The 19,174-nt window shown below is 54.7% G+C and overlaps 1 protein-coding gene across 1 annotated transcript; it reads right to left on the bottom strand.

Annotated features, from left to right (window-relative positions):
- Nucleotides 1–2,135: 2,135 nt before the first annotated feature.
- CDCP2 (CUB domain containing protein 2) lies at nucleotides 2,136–17,260 on the bottom strand. Its single transcript, XM_040978658.1, has 6 exons — nucleotides 17,182–17,260; nucleotides 11,830–12,177; nucleotides 7,950–8,285; nucleotides 7,091–7,444; nucleotides 4,586–4,764; nucleotides 2,136–2,462 (listed from the first exon to the last, which is right to left on the bottom strand). The coding sequence occupies exons 1-6, from the start codon at nucleotides 17,258–17,260 to the stop codon at nucleotides 2,136–2,138; spliced, it is 1,623 nt and encodes a 540-aa protein (XP_040834592.1).
- Nucleotides 17,261–19,174: the final 1,914 nt, after the last annotated feature.

Genomic DNA, 19,174 nt, shown 5'->3' with positions numbered 1-19,174 from the left:
ACCTGCAGCCTCAGGGGGGCTTCTTGAGCTCAGTGCTGGCCACCTGGGCCTCTCTTAGGGACCTCAGCACCATAACAGGTGACATGACAATGACAGTGACAGGCTGATTTCAAAGCTGCACCTCTTTCCCCATCCCTCCATCAGAGTGCAAGCACATCCCATGGCACACGGCCTTCCCGTGGTCCCCAGGCTCTGGGAAGGGAAGCCAGCAGGTGAGCAGGTAAGCGGGCGGCTACCCCAGCTGCCAGGCCTCCCCCTCAGGTGCAGGGGCCAAGAGCTATCATTTCAGCTCTCTCATTGCTAACAGACACTGTGGTGTCTTAAAGACTGTCATTTCTCACTGCTCACCAGCCAGCCAACAATGTGCTGGCGGCCTGGAGGGCTGGCACCAGCAGCTGGGTGTTCTGCGAAGAAAATGCCGCCCCCTTCCCCATCCTCTGCCTACCCCAGCCTCACATGTGAGGGCACTGGCCTAGGATCCCAAATGGCCCTGGCATGCTGCACAGAGGCTTGTGGCCTCTGCTCAGGCAAAAATGGTCTCCTTGGAGCCTTGCTGTGTGACCTCAGTCGCAGCACTTGCCATCCCAGAAACCTCCGTTGGTTTGTCTGTAAATTGGGGGCATTGATGCCCATCTCGAAAGGTGACATTAGAAGTGAGCTGACTCACCACATGGTCAGAGTGGAGGAAGGAGCTCGAACAGGGGGTGGTGGTGCTGCAGGTGACCATGACATTGGTCACATTTTACAGATCAGGAAACTGCAACTGCACAAAGGAATGTGTTTCCTGAAGGTTGTGCAGCCAATCAGTGGTAAAGCTGACCTTGGAGATTGTGTTCCAAGGTCAGCATGTTTACATGAACTCAGGCCTGTGGAATTTTCTGGAATCCTTTTGTGTTCTGGCTGTAGTCATACACATCAGCTCATTTTTTTTTTTTAAGGTTTATTTTTCTGGGGCCCAGCATGATAGACTAGTGGCTAAATTCATGGCCTTGCATGTGACAGGATCTCACACGGGCACTGGTTCATGTCCCAGTTGCTCTGCTTTCCATCCAGCTCCCTGCTTGTGGCCTGTGAAAGCAATCGAGAATGGCCCAAAGCCTTGAAACCCTGCACCCATGTGGGAGACCAAGAAGAAGCTCCTGGCTTCTTGTTGTAGGTGAGAAGACGGAGCCTAGGGAGATGAGGTGACCTTCACCAAATGTCTGGTCTGAGCTCGCTGCTGCTGAGAGCCGAGGCTGGCTGGTTACAGAGCCAGAGCTCAGGGATCTCAGGAAGCGGCCCTCACAGGGGAGCTTAGGGAGCAGAAATTGAGGCCCAGCTTTTCCACATGTGTCCATATGCATGTGTACTGACTCTCATACAGCCACCCTTGTCAGGGAAGGAGCACAGGACATTTAACATGAAGAGAGACTGGCCCTCAGTCTCCAGCCTCTCTCCGAGCACTGGGTCGGGCTGCCCTCTGTGATAGCATAGAGATCTGATCCACAGGGTATTGCCACCTAGGTGGGCAGGTAGCCACCAGGATGCACAGGACTAGTCTTCAACAGCGCCATCGTGTGTCAGGAGCTGAAACAACAGCACTGGAGGAGTTTCCTCTCCTCACCCCACCCCTGTTTCTCTTCCTGAACTGCTTTAGACAAAATCCTCAGGGTTCTTGGGTCAGTTCAAAAGTATGAGGTCCCCCTGGAGGGATACTATTGACCTTGCTAATGAAGGCTGGGGGAGGGTGGGCAGTTACCTGGGAAAAGAAGTGGGGTGCCCTGAGTTGGTGGCGCACTGCAAGGAGTCCTGGAACAGGAAAGCAAATGGGGATCCTATGCAGGAGAGTTTTTTGCACAGCAGAACAACTCTGAGGTTAACAGTAATCACATCACCAATACTGCATGCACATGAACGGCACACCGTGGTACACAAAGCTTTTACTCATTCCCACTCCCGCTGGACTTCCTGCCACCCCTGTGGACACAACAGAGCTGGGTGGGGGGTGGGAGGAGTCGACAATTCTGCGAGGGACAGACCCCACCAATGGTCCCTACAAGTCAGCAAGACCCCATCTCACCCTTATGGGGGAGTACCCAGCCTGCCTCCACCCACCCACGCACAGATGCCAGATACCTGGACTCTAGCCTGCCTGCTCACAACAGCATCAGGACCACGATGGCAATGACCATGAGGACTCCGGCCAGGATGCAAAGGCCCAGAAAGACGATGTCACTGGTATCCTGGGTCACCACGGTCCCTGAGCCCTCGGGCACTTCCACTTCATCCCCAGGTAGCGCCTCCTGCAGGTGCTCTGCTGTGGCGGCATAGGGGCCGAGCCAGTGGGAGCCGGACAGCAGGTGGACGGCTGCCTCCTTGCGCCGCGGCTCACAGAGGACCTCGTACTCATGCACATCCTCATGCCCGGCGGCCGAGAAGTCGATGTAGAGCACGCTCACGATGACAGCCGTGTTGTTCCTCCGCTGCGGGGCCACAGGGCACTGGCTGGCACCAGAAGGGTCCGGGGCTGACCCCATGACCCTGGACACACCGCGGGACCCGGAGCCAATGGGACAAGGCCCCAAGGAGGAGTCTGGGTTCCCCTCCTCGCTCTGCCTCTGACTCCATTTCCCAATGTGGAGGCCCGCTGTCCCCATCTACGTAAGGGGCCTTCTTCTGCAAGTCAAAGGCAGACCTGGTGGACCAGCGTCTGTTCGGGTTTCAAGGAACCAGGGTCAGTGCAGTGGCACTGATGACAGCTCACAGGTAGCTGGTCTCAGCTCTCTGTGTTAAGTGCATCCCTATTTCTCACAACAGCTCGCTCTAATTAACACTCCCATTTTACAGATGAGGACACTGAGGCATAGAGGTTGACATAGCACACAGATCTGCCTACCTCTTTCTGAGCTGGTGGTTCTCATGCCTCACTCAAACCTAGCAACAAAGACCCCAAGGGGACTGTCTGGGGCCTACTGAGGTCCAGAAGGGCAGGACGTTGTCCTGAGCCAGGTCGAGAAGGCCAATCTCTTGCCCCTCAGTTAGCAGCTTGTCCCTGACATTGTGTGCTACTGCCTTCTGCAGTCTTCTCGCCCACTGAGGTGCCCTGCTGCTGAGTCCAGCCAGGACTACCCAGGGCTGTATCAGCGAAGAGCCGCTGAGGAGGGAGACATGGAGGGCCTGGTGCAGGGCTGGCTGCGCTCCCTACCGTGTGGGCATGAGAGACTGGGGTCTGGCCACACACCCTCTCCAGCACACCCACCTTGTGCTTGTCCTGTGGGAGGGTCCTACTTGGGGGTGGCACTATTTGGGGGCGGGGGTTCCTAAAGCAGTGGGCATCTGGGAGCCTGGGAGCCTGGTGGGGGAGGGGGTCCCCAGTTAGGAGGCTTATGGAATCTTCCTGCTCTAGGCTTCCTCTGCCTCCCTGAGCCTCCCAGGCCTGTCTGCCTCCGTCTGTGGCCTCTGCGGATTTGAGGGGAGCGGTATGGGGTGAGGCAAAGCAAGGCAGCCCCAGGGACAGACCTAAAGTTAATGTGCACTACAATGAAGAGAAGGGAGGAGGGGGAAGGTACTGGAGGTTTTGATGAGAGAGGGACTGAAGGCCACCCAAATGTGGTGCTGCTGGTCAGAAAGTCACATTCCCAAGGGGTTAGAGTTGGGCTCAGGGGCTGGCACGCCTCTCCTACTGCCTTGTGCCCAAGGGCGTGGAACTTCAATCAGCTTGTCAGGGAAGGAGCACAGGACATTTAACATGAAGAGAGACTGGCCCTCAGTCTCCAGCCTCTCTCCGAGCACTGGGTCGAGCTGCCCTCTGATAGCATAGAGATCTGATCCACAGGGTATTGCCACCTAGGTGGGCAAGTAGCCACCAGGATGCACAGGACTAGTCTTCAACAGCGCCATCGTGTGTCAGGAGCTGAAACAACAGCACTGGAGGAGTTTCCTCCCCCTTTCTCTGTTCCTGGAGTTAAGAGGTGGTGCTGGGGTAGGCCGTGGGCAGTTTGCCAGAAAGCACAGGTTTTCTGCCAAGCTGGGTTGCACCCCATAATCCAAGAAAGGGGTGTCACTCAAAACAGACATGGCTGTTCTCTCTCCCATCCTCTACTAGACCTGTCCCTGTGAGTTTGCTCAGAGGGCCTGGGCCCCACACTTGGCTCACCATATCTACACAAGGCAGGTAGAAAACATTAGTTTGGAGGTGTCTTGCGTTGCCTCAGACTCCTGAAAAGCTCTTTTGTTTGTAGAGTCCCAGTGGATTTGGAGAGAGTCACAGCAGAGCTTAGGGCTCCCCCGTTCTGTATGGGAAGGGGTGAGGCTCTCCCAGAAAGGAGGGTGATGGTAAAGAACCTGGCAGGGGCTTGGCTCATGTGGCTGGCGCAGCCTCCAGGGGTGGGGAGGGCTGAGCCGATGGGCAGGACCCGTCTTGTCTATGCACCTTGGTTCTGTAGGGACCCTGAGCAAGTGTGTGATGGCAAAGCCAGGAGGGACTGAGTGCTACAGCCGGGCCAGTTGCATCATCTGAGCCAGGAGAAGCAGAATTCTCTGCCATGGCACTGCCCCTGGTCAGTGGGGGTCAGATCTGCCCCTCCCTCATGCCCTGGCCACCTACCTGGGACTCAGTACCGCAGGTGTCAAAGCGGGCCTGGATCCTGAAGCTGTTGCCTACCTCCTGGGCAGCACAGTTGCGGCTGCCCAGATAGACCTTGGTGCGTTCCAGTGGGGCCAGTGCCTGTGCTGAGATGAGGATCTGGAAGTCCGTGCGGGAGCAGCTCACATTCATGGGCACCACTGGAACAGAGGGAGAGCGGGAGGCCTTGCAGCAGGTGCTTCATTCCATCACGTAGCAGACATCCAGGGCTGGCCTACTAGGTGCAGGCTCTATTTATTCATTTTTTTAATTATTTATTTTTATTGCAAAGTCAGATATATAGAGAGGAGAAGAGACAGAGGAAGATCTTTTGTCCCCCAAGCAGCTGCAGTGGACAGAGCTGTGCCAATCCAAAGCCAGAAGCCACACTTCCAGGTTTCCCACATGGGTGCAGGGTCCCAAGGCTCTGGGCCATCCTTGACTGTTTCTCAGGCCACAGGCAGGGAGCTGTACAGGAAGCAGGGCTGCCAGGATTATAACTGGCGCCCATATGGGATTCTGGTACATGGAAGGCGAGGACTTCAGCTGCCAGGCTGCCGTGTTGGGTTTGCAGGATCTATTTAAAGGGCTACAGATACAGAAAGGGGTTGGGGGGAATACCCATACAACTGCCTTGGTGGAGGAGCTGCTCTGGCCTAGGTGGGAGACAGGACCCCAGTGAGTGTGGAAGGAATGAAGGCCAGCTGCAGTGCTCAGAAAGGTGATTAGGCTGGGGGTTTGGGACCTTAAGGATCTGAAGTGTGGTGTTTCCTTCCCCAACATCTGGCAGCCCCCTGTCCTCTCCCCTTCCCTCCCTCCATGTCCCTGGGCACCCTCCCAACCAGGTCAGTGTGCAGGACTCCAAGCGCCTGGAGCTGTATGTGTGTGTACATGTATGATGTATGTGGTGCATGGGGGCTCCAGGCGTGGAGGAAGGCAGTGGCTGGCAGAGGAAAGAGGAAGAGGGCTGGCAGGCAGGGGCCTGGAACTCCCTTCCCCTCTCCAGGAAATGGTCCAGACATATATTTCAGCCCCTGGTGTCTGGGCAGCTGGGGATTTATGGGCCCGCCGTCTCCTGCGATGATCTCGGTGGCGCTGAACTGTGTGTCACCCCTGATGGATGCTGCAGCTGCCCTCCCGCGGGCAGGGAGGAGACTGCCTACCACTTGGGCTGCAGCCAGCCTCCACGCCAAATCTGACCCAGGCTCCCACAGCACTGTGCAGAGGGTGGAGAGGTGGCAGCTCAGATCCTGCTCTGTGGCCCTGTCTCCTCCCGTTCCCGCCCCACCTCAAATATGCATTGGCAACCTCATTCACACATGGGAAGACAAGAGGAAACGGGGTAGACCAGTGAGTCAGGGAAGAGTCCAAGAGCAGCTTGTGCCAGCCAGGCCCCAACTCCCCTGCCCATGGCCCATCATTCAGAGGCCCGGGACTACTCAAGGTCAGGGGCACCCCAGCCAGTAGCTTGCTGCCTGGCAGACTGCCACCGAGTTCTTGCCTCTCTCTCATCTTCCCTCTTCTTTGCATGCTGAGGAACTGTGCCTGGCTGGGCAGAAGGCATTGAGGACCTCTGGCCCAGGGGAGGGCACAGGGAAGACAGGAGAGACGGTGCACACACCTGGCTGCCACATCAAATCAGAGTGCTCAGAGCTGGGAAAACAGCCATCCACCCACTGTACTAGCCTCTTATGACTCAAGGCCTTGGGGCCCCTGAGCCCACATGGGACACCCGGAAGAAGCTTCTGGCTCCCAGCTTTTAGATCAGCTCTGCTGTGAGTATTGTGGCCATTTGGGGAGTGAACCATGGATGGAAGATCTTTCTATCTCTCCTGCTCTCTCTGTAAAAATCTGCCATCTTTTTTTTTTTTTTTTTTAAAGAAAGCATCTCATGAAGGCTTCTAAGCATGCTTCTGTGGCTGGCACCTCTTCTGCCCCACTTCTTGCATTGAACACAGACACCAGGCAGCTATGGCAGCCATGTTGCAACCGTGAGGCTAAGAGAATCCATGAGATACCAACTGGGGAGCGCGTGTAGAGCCCCAGGCTGATACAGCACCTTCCAGCTCCAGACTTCCTGCTGTGTAAAGAAAGACCCAGCACCACTTGTTGAGCCAGTGTTTCCAAATGATACAAACAGGACTGGTAGCTATCGCGCCGGTGAGACCAACTGTTGGCTATGAACTGTATTAGCCCTGGGTATCAGAGATCAGTTGTGGGGCAAGAGAGGCCAGAGGCCCATAACACAAAGAGCAGTTGAGGAAGATGTGGAGTCCCAGGCTTGAGAACTGGAAGAGGAGGGAGCTGTGACAGTGGAAATCTGGTTGTGGCCTCCAAGGTCCCAGGCACTTGCATTGGCATGACCAACTGGAGAAGGGACCGGAAAAGGGACCGTGTGTAGATCACAACAGGCTGATGGGATGGAGGGAGCTCAGATTGGCTCCTTCTTTCCCCCACCCCCATCCTCCCTCCCAGGCCCCCGCTGACCTCCAATGTAGGCCACAGCAAAACCCCTGCGGGCGGTGCTTCGGTCCGTGTGCAGCAGGAGCAGGAGCTGGTTGTAGCTGGAGGTGACGGGCGGCGGCAGATGGTGGCCACACCAACTCCCCATCAGGGGAGCCTCCTCACTGGCCCCATCGAAGGCTGCCAGATGGTCAAAGTCACAGGTTCGGGTCAGACTGTTGGGTTCTTCCAAATCCAGGTCCAGGAAAAACACCTTGACTCGGTAGCCAGGAGGCAGGCGGATAGTCCAGTGGCACCGGATGTTGTTGGGGTAGGAGCTAGGGTACTGAGGGCTGGAGAAGTTGCCCCGCACAGCCACGAACACCTCCTGGCACTCTCCTGATGTTGGGGGGATGCAGGGATAGGAGAAGGCAGTGAGGATAAGGAGGATGCACTGGCCAACCAACTGCCACACTCTCTATCCTCCATATATGCACACGCAGTTCCTTCTGCTGGAACACCCTTCCTTTCTTCCCCCTCCGGCCCACTCCCTCGAAGCACCCCTCAATTCCCTACTCCTCCAGGAAATCACCCATGATTCTTCCTGTTAGCACAGATTACAACAGTCTGCCTCCTTACATACCTGCCCCACTAGCCCATACATCCCCCATGGGTTTGTTCATTTATTCCTTTACACCTGCATTAATTCAGAGGAGATGGCATCACCTGCCTCTGCTCTTGGCATTGGCTAGACAGGGGAGGCTGGGCTAGTGCATCACAGGCAGGCAGAGAGATGCAGAAAGCCCAAGGTCCTGGGGGTACAGGAAACTGTACCAGGCAGATGGGAGCTGATGTGCACACAGGCAGGGCCAGGCACCGAGCCCCACAGCCCCATCCCACCTACCTGAGAAGTAGTAAGCTTTGAAACCGCGGCCTCCAATGTTGAAGTCAGACTTGAAGACCACCTGTAGCTCATGGCCCAGCGACACCAGCGTGGGGGGCCTGGTGCTGCCACAGTAGTGGTGCCCATGGACAGGCCCAGGCCCCCCTAGGACAGCCACATAGTCATAGGTGCAGTCCTCACTACCCTCCACCTGGAAGTCCTCAAAGGCTAGCTTGACGGTGGCAGGACCGGCAGCCCTGATCACCCAGTGGCACTCCACGCTGTTGGGGTAGTTGTTGGGGTACTCAGGGCTGGTAAGGACCCCTGACAGGCCTGTCAGGACACCACCACACACATCTGTAAAGAGAGCCATGGGAGCTGACCTTGGTGTCCCAATCAATCTCTTCCCCTAGGAACCAAACTCTTTCCCCTTGGCCAGGAACAGCATGCATCTAGCCCACTCCTAGCACCTGGGCCACCCAGAGGGCCCTTGTGCTGTATTCTTCCCACCCCCTGCACCCCATTGCACAGCTTAATGATTAGCGGCACAGGGAAGGAACTCAGGGATTTGAGTGGGAGAATGGGGTCCCTGGCTGGGGAGCAAAGATGGCACATAGGCACAGAGAGGCGTGGTCAAGGCAGCCGCTGAACCCTTCGCAGGGACCCTGTGCTTGGCAGGAAACACCCCAGTGACAACCCCAGGTGTAGGGAAGTGGGGTGTTCACTCACCAACATCAAGAGTCCCAGGCAAGAGTGAGATGGGAGTGGGAGGGTGACCTGCTGGGATGTCAGGAAATGTCGTCAGAGACTGGTGGCCACAGGAGCATGGAGTAGCAAGGCCCAAGGGATAGGGCAGGGCCTGGAGTGTGGCTGCCTGACTGGAGACTGGGCAAGTGGACTTGAACCCAGACAGACTCCCCTGTGCACTTGGCCTTGAGATGCTTACCATACCCTGGCACCTAGCCAGTGGGGCATGGAATCAGAAGAGTGTGAGCAAACGGCCCCGGCAGACGAGGAAACCGCGTCTCTGAGAAAAGATTAGATGAAGTAGAGAGAGGCCTGAGGTCCAAGCATTAGCAGCCCCTCGGTTCTGCCTTTCAAAGCTGTGTGATCCTGGAACAGCAGCCCAGCCTCTCTGAGCCTCATTGGGGTATTAGAACCATAAGGAGACAGTATTGTGGAATAGTGTGTAAAGCTAATGCCTGAGATGCCAGCATTCTATATGGGAGCCAGTTTGAGTCCTGGCTGCTCCACTTCTGATCTAGTTCCTTGCTAATGTGCCTGGAAAAGGGGTATATGATGGGCCCAAATTCTTGAGGCCCTACACCCACATGCAAGACTGGGAAAGGCTCTGTGTTTCCTCCTGCTTCTCTCTGCTTAGTGTTGATCATGTAGTCATTTGGGGAGTGAGCCAGCAAATGAAGAATCTCCCTCTCTGTAATTCTGCCTTTCAACAGAAGAAAGAAGCCTGTCCATAGCCTGGCTCTCTGGTCCAAGACGCATGTGCTCTACCATGCTGGCTTGGGAACTGAGTGATGCACCACGTGGTGGGCACTGACAAGCACCAGCACTCGCTGGCGTTTCTGGAAACCCAACACCTTGCCCTGGAGCTACTGTCACCACCATGCCACAGGTGACCAGGGCACTGCCCTCAAGGTCTAAGGGCTCAGTTTCCTGGAGCTGTGCTCCCAGCTGTGTGACCTTGGGAAGGCACATACCTTCTCTGATCTTAGCTTGTTTTTGTTTTTTGTTTCTTTGTTGTTACAGATTTATCTATTTTTATTGCAAAGTCAGATATACAGAGAGGAAGATCTTCCGTGCACTGATTTGCTCTCCTAGGGGCCGCAACAGCTGAAGCTAGGCTGATCTGAAGCCAGGAGCCTGGAGTTTCTCCCGGGTCTCCTACTGGAGTGCAGGGTCCCAAGGCTTTGGGCTGTTCTCAACTGCTTTCACAAGCCACAAACAGGGAGCTGGATGGGAAGTGGGGCTACCAGGATTAGAACTGGTGCCCATATATGGGATCCTGGTGCGTGCAAGCGAGGACTTTAGCTGCTAGGCTACCGTGCCGGGCCCTGATCCCAGCTTTGTAGTCAGTGATATGAAAGGGTGCATCTAGACAGTGAGGCCCTTCCCGGGTTCCTGGGCCAGCTGTAGACACCAGGTGCACACTGAGGTTGGATTCATGTTGCGTTTAATGCAACTCAAAGACGGCTCCCACAGGAGAGGGCACTGTGGCTCACCAAGCTAAGACGCTATGTGGGATGTCCCATATCAGAGTGCCCATCTAAGTCCTGGCTCCTCCACTTCTAATCCAGGCCCTGTAATAAGTGCCTAGGAAGGCAGCGAATGATGGCCCAAGGACACGGGGCCCTGCCACTCACGTGGGAGATTCAGATGGATTTTTGGCTTTCTGGCTGCTTCCTGACCCAGCCCTAGCTATTTGAGGACTGAACCAGTAGGTGAAAAACCTGTCTTCTCTCTCTGTCACTGCATTTCAAATAAAAGATTATTCTTAAAAAAAAAAGGGGGGGGGAGAAACACCCACAGTTTAAACATCATAACATGTAAAAAGTCAACATTGACCTGTGTTTTCCATGACTGATGTATTATAAGTAAATGTTAAAAATATGAACTTACTAAATAAACCCTGTGCCACTGAAGGAGCCCCTTTACTTCTTTGTAGAAGAGGGATTAACATGCAGTTCCAACTGATGAGAGGCTGTTCTGATTTATGAAGATGTTGGAAAACACACAGCTAGTAGCCTGATGCCTAACCTGCAAATGGAAGGATCTGGAATTGCAAAGCACTGAGCAGACCAGCCTGTGAGCCTGAACACTGCAGGGGATGGGTGTCCCCCATTCTCCCCGAGGACTCTGCAGCAGCTGCCTGTGCAATAGACGGACCTGAAGAAGGCCATGACTTTGACCTTGGAAGGAGGAAGGAAGACAGGGTGGGAGCACAGAAGCCTGTAGACTAGGAGGCTGAGTTAGGGAGAGAGGTGGGCAGGGCCAGGCTGAGGGACAAGGGTCCAGCCTGGTGGAAGCAGACCCACCCTCCACGAGGGGTCTTCAGAGAGTTCACAGAAAATACATACTAAGAGAAAACTATGTCTTTGCCTTGCATGTGCCAGGATCCCATATGGACGCCAGTTCTAATCCCAGCTGCCACGCTTACCATCCAGCTTCCTGCTTGTGGCCTGGGAAAGCAGTTGAGGACAGCCCAAGACCTTGGGACCCTGCACCCGCACGGGAGATCCGGAAGAAGTTCCTGGTTCCTGGCTTCAAATTGGTGCAGCACTGGCCATTGCGGCCATTTGGAGAGCAAATCAGTGCATGGAAGATCTTCCTCTCTGTCTCTCCTCCTTTCTGTATATCTGACTTTGCAATAAAAATAGATAAATCTTAAAAAAAAATAAATGGATCGCTTACTTGCATCTTTCCATAACCTGAGGAAAGGGCTTTTAGTGGGGACAGAGTTGCCAGCTTCATGCACAGACACCCTCAGGCACCTGCTGCTCCCATGCCCTTGGAAGAGGGAGGCTGCAGGTGGCAGCAACATAACGGCCGTGGAGTCATGTGCTATCGCCTGATGCCTTGAGAAGGTGAGAAGGACAGGGATGAACAGCCTGATTAGTCCCATTCTGAGCACAGGGGGACACTCAGCAGCTGCAGGAGGGAGGGAGGTATGGGGCATCCCATGAAGGTGGAATCCAAGGTTACAAATGTGGCCACTTGTGACGAAGCAGTGGCTGTAAACCCACAAACAGTGCCCGCGAGCAGGGACACCTGGGCTCAGAGCAACCTACCTGCCCCTGCAGAACTCCTTTCTCCAGGTCTCACCTGAACCCCTACCCCCGCCTGCACCCAGAGGCGGCCTCTCCACCGCCAAGTCCTTTCTGACCTTTCTGGTAGTGTGCGGAGAACCCGCGACTGGCCACGTGCTTGTCCGAGTGGAAGACGATATACATGACGTGCCAGGAGGAGGTGAAGGGTGGCGGGGGCACCTGGCCGCAGAACCTCCCCAGAAGGTTGCCCTGGTCTCCCGAGGCCCCGTTGTAGATCTCCAGGAAGTCAAAGCCGCAGGTGTCGTGGTACTCCAGGTCAAAGGCGTGGAAAGTGAGCAGCACAGATGAGCCCTCGGCCACCACGATCAGCCAGCTGCACTCCGTGTTGTAGGGGTACAGCCTGGGGAAGTTGGGGCTGGTGAAGTTTCCAGAAGGTGCTGAGAGCACACCTCCACACTTGACACCTGCCATCAGAGAGAAAGCAGCTGTGGTCTCTAATTGTATGGCCTGGATGTGAGCTCGGTTGCAAGTCTGGGTATCCAGGGTTCGATGAGGGGGGTCCAGGCTAGGGCCCTAACGGCATTTACCTGTTCTCCAAATGTTCCTCAAGCATTTTTGCATTCATTCAATGAACACTGAGCACCATCACTATGCAAAAGAGGCAGAAACACCTGTGCTTGTATAGTAGACACTCTGCATGGACAAGACCGGGTAAGTGACTAAGATGTAGAGTACGTGACATAGAGGTGAGGGAAAAACAAGCAAGAAAGGAGGTGCTGGGGACAGGCTCCCAATGTACATAAATGCCAGTGTTCCAGCTCAGCATCTGCACGGGGGATGCAAAAGGAATCATAATAAACGCCACTCCCCACAAGTGCAGTCGATATGCCATATTAAAAGTACATTCTTAGAAGCTCATATTCACTTATATTTTTAAAAGGAAACAATGGGAGGAAACTTACAACAGTAATTTTCTGTCAAGAGAAGCAGTGCCAAAAAGGGAGGAGACAGCCCAAGTACTTAGCTCCATCCCTTCAAATGACATTTGTTTCCGGGCTGTGGCTCAGCATACTGGGCCTCTACCTGCAGTGCCAATATTCCAGACGGGCATCAGTTCTAGTCCCAGCGACTCCAGTTCTGATTCAGCTCCCTATGAATGTGCTGAAAAAACAGCAAGTCCTTGGGTCTCTGCTATCCATATGGAAGACCTGGAAGAAGCTTCTGGCTTCTGGCCTCAACCTTGCCCAGTTCTGGACGTTGCAGCCATCTGGGAGGTAAACCAGCAGATGGAAGACCTCTCTCATGCTCCCTTTCTCTCTTTCTTTCTGGTCTCTCCCTTCCTCTTTCTCTCTGTAACCTTGCTTTTCAGATAAATAAACTTTTGGGGGCTAGCACCGTGACTCAACAGACTAATCTTCCACCTATGCAGGAACTAAGCAGAGTCTATCTGAACATCTATCTGGTCAAGCTACCCAGCAAAGATGCTGTCATGGTCTGCCAGGAATGTGTCAGAAAGCATAGGCACTTGCTGCCTCAAGCTCCCACGGGTGAGCATTGAAAGAAGAGTGCCTAGGGCCCGGCGCAGTGGCCTAGCGGCTAAAGTCCTTGCTTTGAATGCACCGGGATCACATATAGGTGCCGGTTCTAATCCCGGCAGCTCCGCTTCCCATCCAGCTCCCTGCTTGTGCTTGGGGTAGCCCAAAGCTTTGGGACCCTGCACCCATGTGGGAGACCCGGAAGAGGCTCTTGGCTCCTAGCTTTAGATTGGCTCAGCTCCAGTCATTGTGGTCACTTGGGGAGTGAATCATCAGACAAAAGATCTATCTATCTCTTCTCCTCTCTATATATTTGACTTTCCAATAAAAAAATAATCTTTTATTATTATTATTATTTATTAGAAAGGCAGATATACAGAGAGGAGAGACAGAGAGGAATATCTTCTGTCCGATGATTCATTCCCCAAGTGAGCACAATGGCCGATGCTATGCCGATCCGAAGCCAGGAGCCTCTTCCGGGTCTCCCACGCGGGTGCAGGGTCCCAAAGCTTTGGGCTGTCCTCGACTGCTTTCCCAGGCCACAGGCAGGGAGCTGGAAGGGAAGCGGGGCTGCCAGGATTAGAACCGGCACCCATATGGGATCCTGGGCGTGCAAGGCGAGGACCTTAACCACTGCGCCACTGCGCCGGGCCCAAAATAATTTTTTTTAAAAAGATTTATTAAGTCAGATATATACAGAGAGGAGGAGAAACAGAGAGGAAGATCTTCCGTCCGATGATTCACTCCCCAAGTGAGCGCATCGGCCAGTGCTGTGCCAATCTGAAGTCAGGATCCAGGGACCTCTTCCAGGTCTCCCATGCAGGTGCAGGGTCCCAAAGCTTTGGGCCTTCCTGGACTGCTTTCCCAGGCCACAAGAAGGGAGCTGGATGGGAAGTGAGGCTGCTGGGATAGAACCAGTGTTCATATGGGATCCCGGAGCGTTCAAAGCAAGGACTTTAGCCGCTAGGCCACTGCGCCAGGCCCTAGGCACTCTTCTTTCAATGCTCACCCGTGGGAGCTTGAGGCAGCAAGTGCCTATGCTTTCTGACACAACGTAAGCTTGTTCAGTCTGTCCCACATCCCATTTAACTTTCGTGCATGTCAATGGGCATTGAAGTAGGCTTCAACCCAACTAGACCGACTCTCCAGCCCATGCACATACTGGCAGGTGCCTTTCTGTCTAGCCACCCCTGTCCTGGTTTTCATGCCCTCCAGTGGGAGTGGTAACCCAAGAGGGAGGAGCCCACTATCTCCCTTCTAGGCCACTCCCACTCCTGGATTATGCACTCTCCAGGTGGTTCTGCAGTGTAACTTGACATAGTTAGCCCCCAGTGCCAGCCTCTGCCAGCTGATGCTGCAGCTAAGCCCAACCAACCCTCATCTACTCTAATTTTTGCTTGCACCAGTAGGAACAGTCAGCCCAGCCTGTCTTTTCCCTGATCTAGCTCACATGAGGCCCACAGGTGTTGTAGCCCTGCCTGGTCCAGTCTGCCCCCATCCCAGCTCATGCTCTCCAGTGGGAGTGGTTGTCCAGCAGAGGAGCCCACATTCTCCTTGCCAGCTTTTCCTCTTTTTCCTTGGTTCTCACGTGTGCTGGTTGGGCGCTGCAGTCACATCTGGTACAGGCAACCTCACCTTGGCATTCTGTAATGTGCACTGGTTTGTGTCACAACTGAACCTGGCCCGACCCACACTCTGTTCTGGTGCTCGGATTCGCCAGTGGGTGATGTGAACTGGTTCAGCCTGATCTACTCCTGACCCATTCCAAATGTATGTCAGTAGGAAACTTCCCATGACCAGTTCTGGGCTGTTTCCTATCATGCTTCTTGTGCTTACCTGCAAGGACTGTGTCCTGCCAGAGAAGTGGTCCAGGCTCCTCCATCAGAACCTCTCCTAACACCAGATTTCACTCATACCAGTGGGTCCATGGGCCCACCCTATTTAGACACCCTCCTGTCCTGGTAGGAACAGTGGCCTTTCCTTGCTGGCCTTCAATCATCCAGTCATCTGTAGTCCTACCAAGGCTCATCCATACCCAGACATGACTCACACATGGCTCAGTAGGTGCAGTAGCCCAGCCTAGTCCGTCCTACATCTATCTAGGTTCTCCAGAGCACCAGATGGTGCTGGCCTGGTTAGGTGTGCCCAGCCCCAGTTTACACTTGTGCCAAGAGAGATTGCAGCCATATCCAGATCAGAATGCAGCCCCCACTCTGGGCCCCGCACTCTCCCGTGGGAACCTCAACCCAGCAAGGGTGTACTCTCACAGCTCCCCAACCGGGCCTATTCCCAGCCCTAGATTATGCATGTGCCAGTGTTTGCTCTGACCCAGTTGGCTTAGCCCCTCACCAGTCTCAGCCTTTGCCTTTGATGCTGTGGCCTAGTATCCCTGGCTTATGCAGACCAGTCAGTGTAAGAGCCTAGTTCGACATGACCTGTGCTTCATCTTGATTTCTGCTCTGTGCTGCCACTTGCAGTACCTCATCCCATATGGGCACCAGTTTGAGTCCTGGTTGCTCCACTTCCAATGCAGTTCCCTGCTAATGGCCTGGGAAAGCAGCAGATGGTGGCCTGAGTCCTTGGGTCCCTGCACCTATATGGGAGACCCAGAAGAAGCTCCTGTCTCCTGACTTTGGCCTGGCCCAGCTGCCTCTGTTGTGGCCACTCGGGGGTGAAAGTAGCTGGTGGAAGATATCTCTGTCTCTCTCGCCCTCCCTTTCTGACACTGCCTTCCAAATAAACTAAACAAACAAACACAAATTCATGGAGGCAGTCTTATTTAAGTGGAGAATGAGGAGGGTTAGGCAGTTAGAGATGATCAGGGGAAGAAACAGCAGATGAAGGCCCGGAGGTGCCATCATTGTCCGAACCCCACCCCCAGCCTCAGTCATACACCTGTGAAATGGGTTGGTGAGCCATCCTCACTGGATGACTGTGAGCCCTGATGTGGTAAAGGCTGGGCAAGGTGGTCTTAGCAGCTCCCTGCCTGGCCCCGGGGGCAGCCCAGGGAAGGAACAATGTCCGACCTTGGTGGCAAGAGGGTACAGGGACAGTGTCTAATGCCTGTCCCTGTATTGCCATCAGGCATGCCCACAGGCAGGGAAAGGTACAACTGCTGTAGACCAGGCACTGGCACATGTACCTGGAGGCCTTGTCTACCAGGGCCCATTCAGGACTTCTGTCCCTAGTCCCTGGTATCACCCACGGCCTGCAAAATAAGAACAGCCAGACAGCTCCTCCTACTACCCAGGAATGGGCTGCATGCTGGCATGCCCAACAGTGGCCAAGCAATGACCAGGCACATTGCCTGCCATGTCCCTGCTGCAGGCTGAGCGGAATGAGACACTCAGGACTATTGGCGGAGCACCCCCAGGCACGCACACCCCTTGCAAGGAAGATCAGACCAGCCAAAAGCCCCCCAAGGCACATGTGGGGCAGGCCAAGGGTCCAGAGAGCCCCTGGAGGGGCTCCTGGAGGGAGCATCAGATGCTGATGGAAGGATGTGGAAGGATGCATGGAGAAAGTGGCGTTTGCTCTGAGCTCGAAGGATGAGCCTGATGTGCTCTGTGGAAAGGGGAGGAGACTTCCCAGGTGGGATGGGGGTAGGCAGAGAGGCCTTCCCTTCATCCTTGGTAAGCCCCCAACTTTGGTCACAGGTTGTCTCACATCAGGAGTCCTCAGCTTTCTCATCTGTAAAATGGAAGTCTAATAGCTATTTGATGGCTGGTTGTAAAGATGAAATGCAATCATGCAGATAAAGCATCCTGCACATAGCAGGTGCTCCACCGTTTTCTGCCATCCCAGATGCAAACACATCCTCTACTCAGGGGATTGCCCCTCTAAGAGCCTCCTGAAACCTCCTGAGACCCAGCTGCCACCTGCTCATGTTTCACCCCCACACCCCTGATCCCTAGCCATGCCTGGGGTGCCTACCTTTCATGCCATGGACCCTGGGGCCTGGACTCATCAGGGTGACTGCCAACAGCAGGCAAAATTCCAGTCCTGCCAGCATCTCTTTGCCAAGGAGCTCCCCACACAATGGGGACCACAGAGCTTGGGTGGGCTGAGATCCGAGGGTCCGGAGCAAGGGAAAGAGAGGTGAGGCTGAGAGGGCCCCAGAGTTAATGGCACAGTGAATAATTCATCGGTCCCTCGAATTAGTAAGCCGATGCCCAGGTGCTTCCTCCGCTGCACACTAAGGTGACGGATCTAATGTCAGCAGGTTGACACGTTCTGAGATCTGTACTGGCCATCCTGCCTGCAGAAGGGGACAAGCAAGGCCATGGAAAGGCATCAGGTGGTGGAGAAAAGGCACATGTTTTGGAGTCAGGCAAATGTCTGGGGTCAGTCCCAGGCCAGGCTGTGCCTTGCCAGAGGACCTTGCACATGTCATTCCCCTGGGCTCAGTCTTCTTATCTGTTCAATGGAGCCATTCAATCCTGCCAGCAGGGCTGAGCCATGCTGGAGCACCCAGGAGGAGCTTACCACTGGTCCCTCCATCTCCCAGTCCTGAGCAGTGCGAGAACAGCCTGAAATGAGTGGGACCCAAAAGGTATAGAGGGTTTAGACCAAAAGGAGCGAGAAGGAGACTGCTGCCGACAGCTGATGAGGGCCAAGTCTATGAACAAGCAGAATTGCAGTGTGCAGTTCTGAGGTGGAGATGGCCCTGGGCCACAGTGAAGGTCTGTACTGAGATCTGTCCTGGCCATTGTGAGACCTTAAGCATTCACAATTTAATGGATGGTTGAGGCTTGTGTGCTGGGGCTCTCAGCCAGGAGCTGGGGGCCGCTAAAAAACCCTTGGAGGCTCCATTTCTTGCAGAAAGTTGCATCTTTCTTTACCTTTGGGTGTCTTCCAGTTTGACTCAATTCCACTCAGAGAATTGCACAGAGCTCCTGCTCTGCGCTGAGACTGTGCCAGGCATCCGGGCATCGAGAGGAAGTGTGACCTGGTGCTGCCCTCCCAGCAAGGAGCTGAACTATGGGCTCTGATGGACGAATGGCTGAATCCTGGCTAGACGAATACTTTGACTGGAGGAGCTTTGGAAAGGGACCTACTCTCTGATGCTCCCTGGGTTGTGAGAGAGGGCTAGTGGCTGGAACCCTAGTATGCAGGGAGGTTAGCCAAGATATTGGCGTGGGAAGTCTCAGCAGGCATCTATGGGAACCTGGGCAGTTTACGTTTACCCTGAAGGAGACCCACTTCCACCTGCCAGGCTGCACCTGTTGCCTATGGGAGGGGAGTCTCAGGGAACCCCTCAGCTGCCTTCAGGGGGAAGGCCATCTGATTGGCTGGCCTGTGGGCTTGATTGACAGGAAAGAAAGGTTGGGGTGTTCCCAGGGGTTGGAAGCATTTAGTAAACACCTACTGTGTGCACAAGAAGGGGTAGGGAGAAGCAGCCAAGCCCTGGGTGCTTGGCAGATGATGCAGATAAAGAGGGTGGAGCCTCACTGTGTTCAGCCCGCTGCGAGGGGCTTTGCCACTGCCCTGGGCTGATTTTTGTGCAGGAACTCCCAACCATGATGAGTTTATCCCAGAGTGGGCTCCCAAGTAGCCCAGGGGGGTAAGATAGGACAGGATGGGAAGAAAGACAGGTCAGGCTGTCTGGGGCACAGGTCACATGTGGGCCATGGAACTCAACCCCATGGGTCACTTCTGGGAGTCAGCATAGACTAGGCTCTCAAGTTGCCCACCTGTGGAGGGCTCCTCTAGCAGCTCTTGCTGCCACTGCTGAGGGCTGCTCTCAGGGCATGGTCCAGAACCAAGGCTGCAGACAGGAGCCCTGTGCACAACTGGGAAGGTGTGTGTGGCCTGGGCCCTCCCTGAGCAAGGGCAATCACAGCTGCTGTGGCTGCCCATGGGCTAGGCGGTACCGTGTGTGTTAGTTGTCCTATTCCTGGAAAAACTGCCTCTCTTCTCACTCAGC

This window comes from Ochotona curzoniae, unplaced genomic scaffold, assembly GCF_017591425.1.
Source record: "Ochotona curzoniae isolate NIBS_2020 unplaced genomic scaffold, NIBS_Ocur_1.0 contig_291, whole genome shotgun sequence".
In the NCBI taxonomy this organism is placed as follows: domain Eukaryota; kingdom Metazoa; phylum Chordata; class Mammalia; order Lagomorpha; family Ochotonidae; genus Ochotona; species Ochotona curzoniae.
The sequence above is the reverse complement of the archived record's forward strand: the minus strand, read 5'-3'. Positions and strand labels throughout refer to the sequence as shown.

What these genes read in the sequence shown, in the direction of transcription:
- CDCP2 (XM_040978658.1), bottom strand. Translation starts at nt 17,260, where the DNA reads ATGCTGGCAGGACTGGAATTTTGCCTGCTGTTGGCAGTCACCCTGATG. An exon ending in CAAAGCTTACTACTTCTCAG is followed by an intron (nt 7,445 to 7,949) that starts GTAGGTGGGATG and finishes CCCCAACATCAG; the next exon opens with GAGAGTGCCAGGAGGTGTTC. An exon ending in TGCTGTGGCCTACATTGGAG is followed by an intron (nt 4,765 to 7,090) that starts GTCAGCGGGGGC and finishes CCTCTGTTCCAG; the next exon opens with TGGTGCCCATGAATGTGAGC.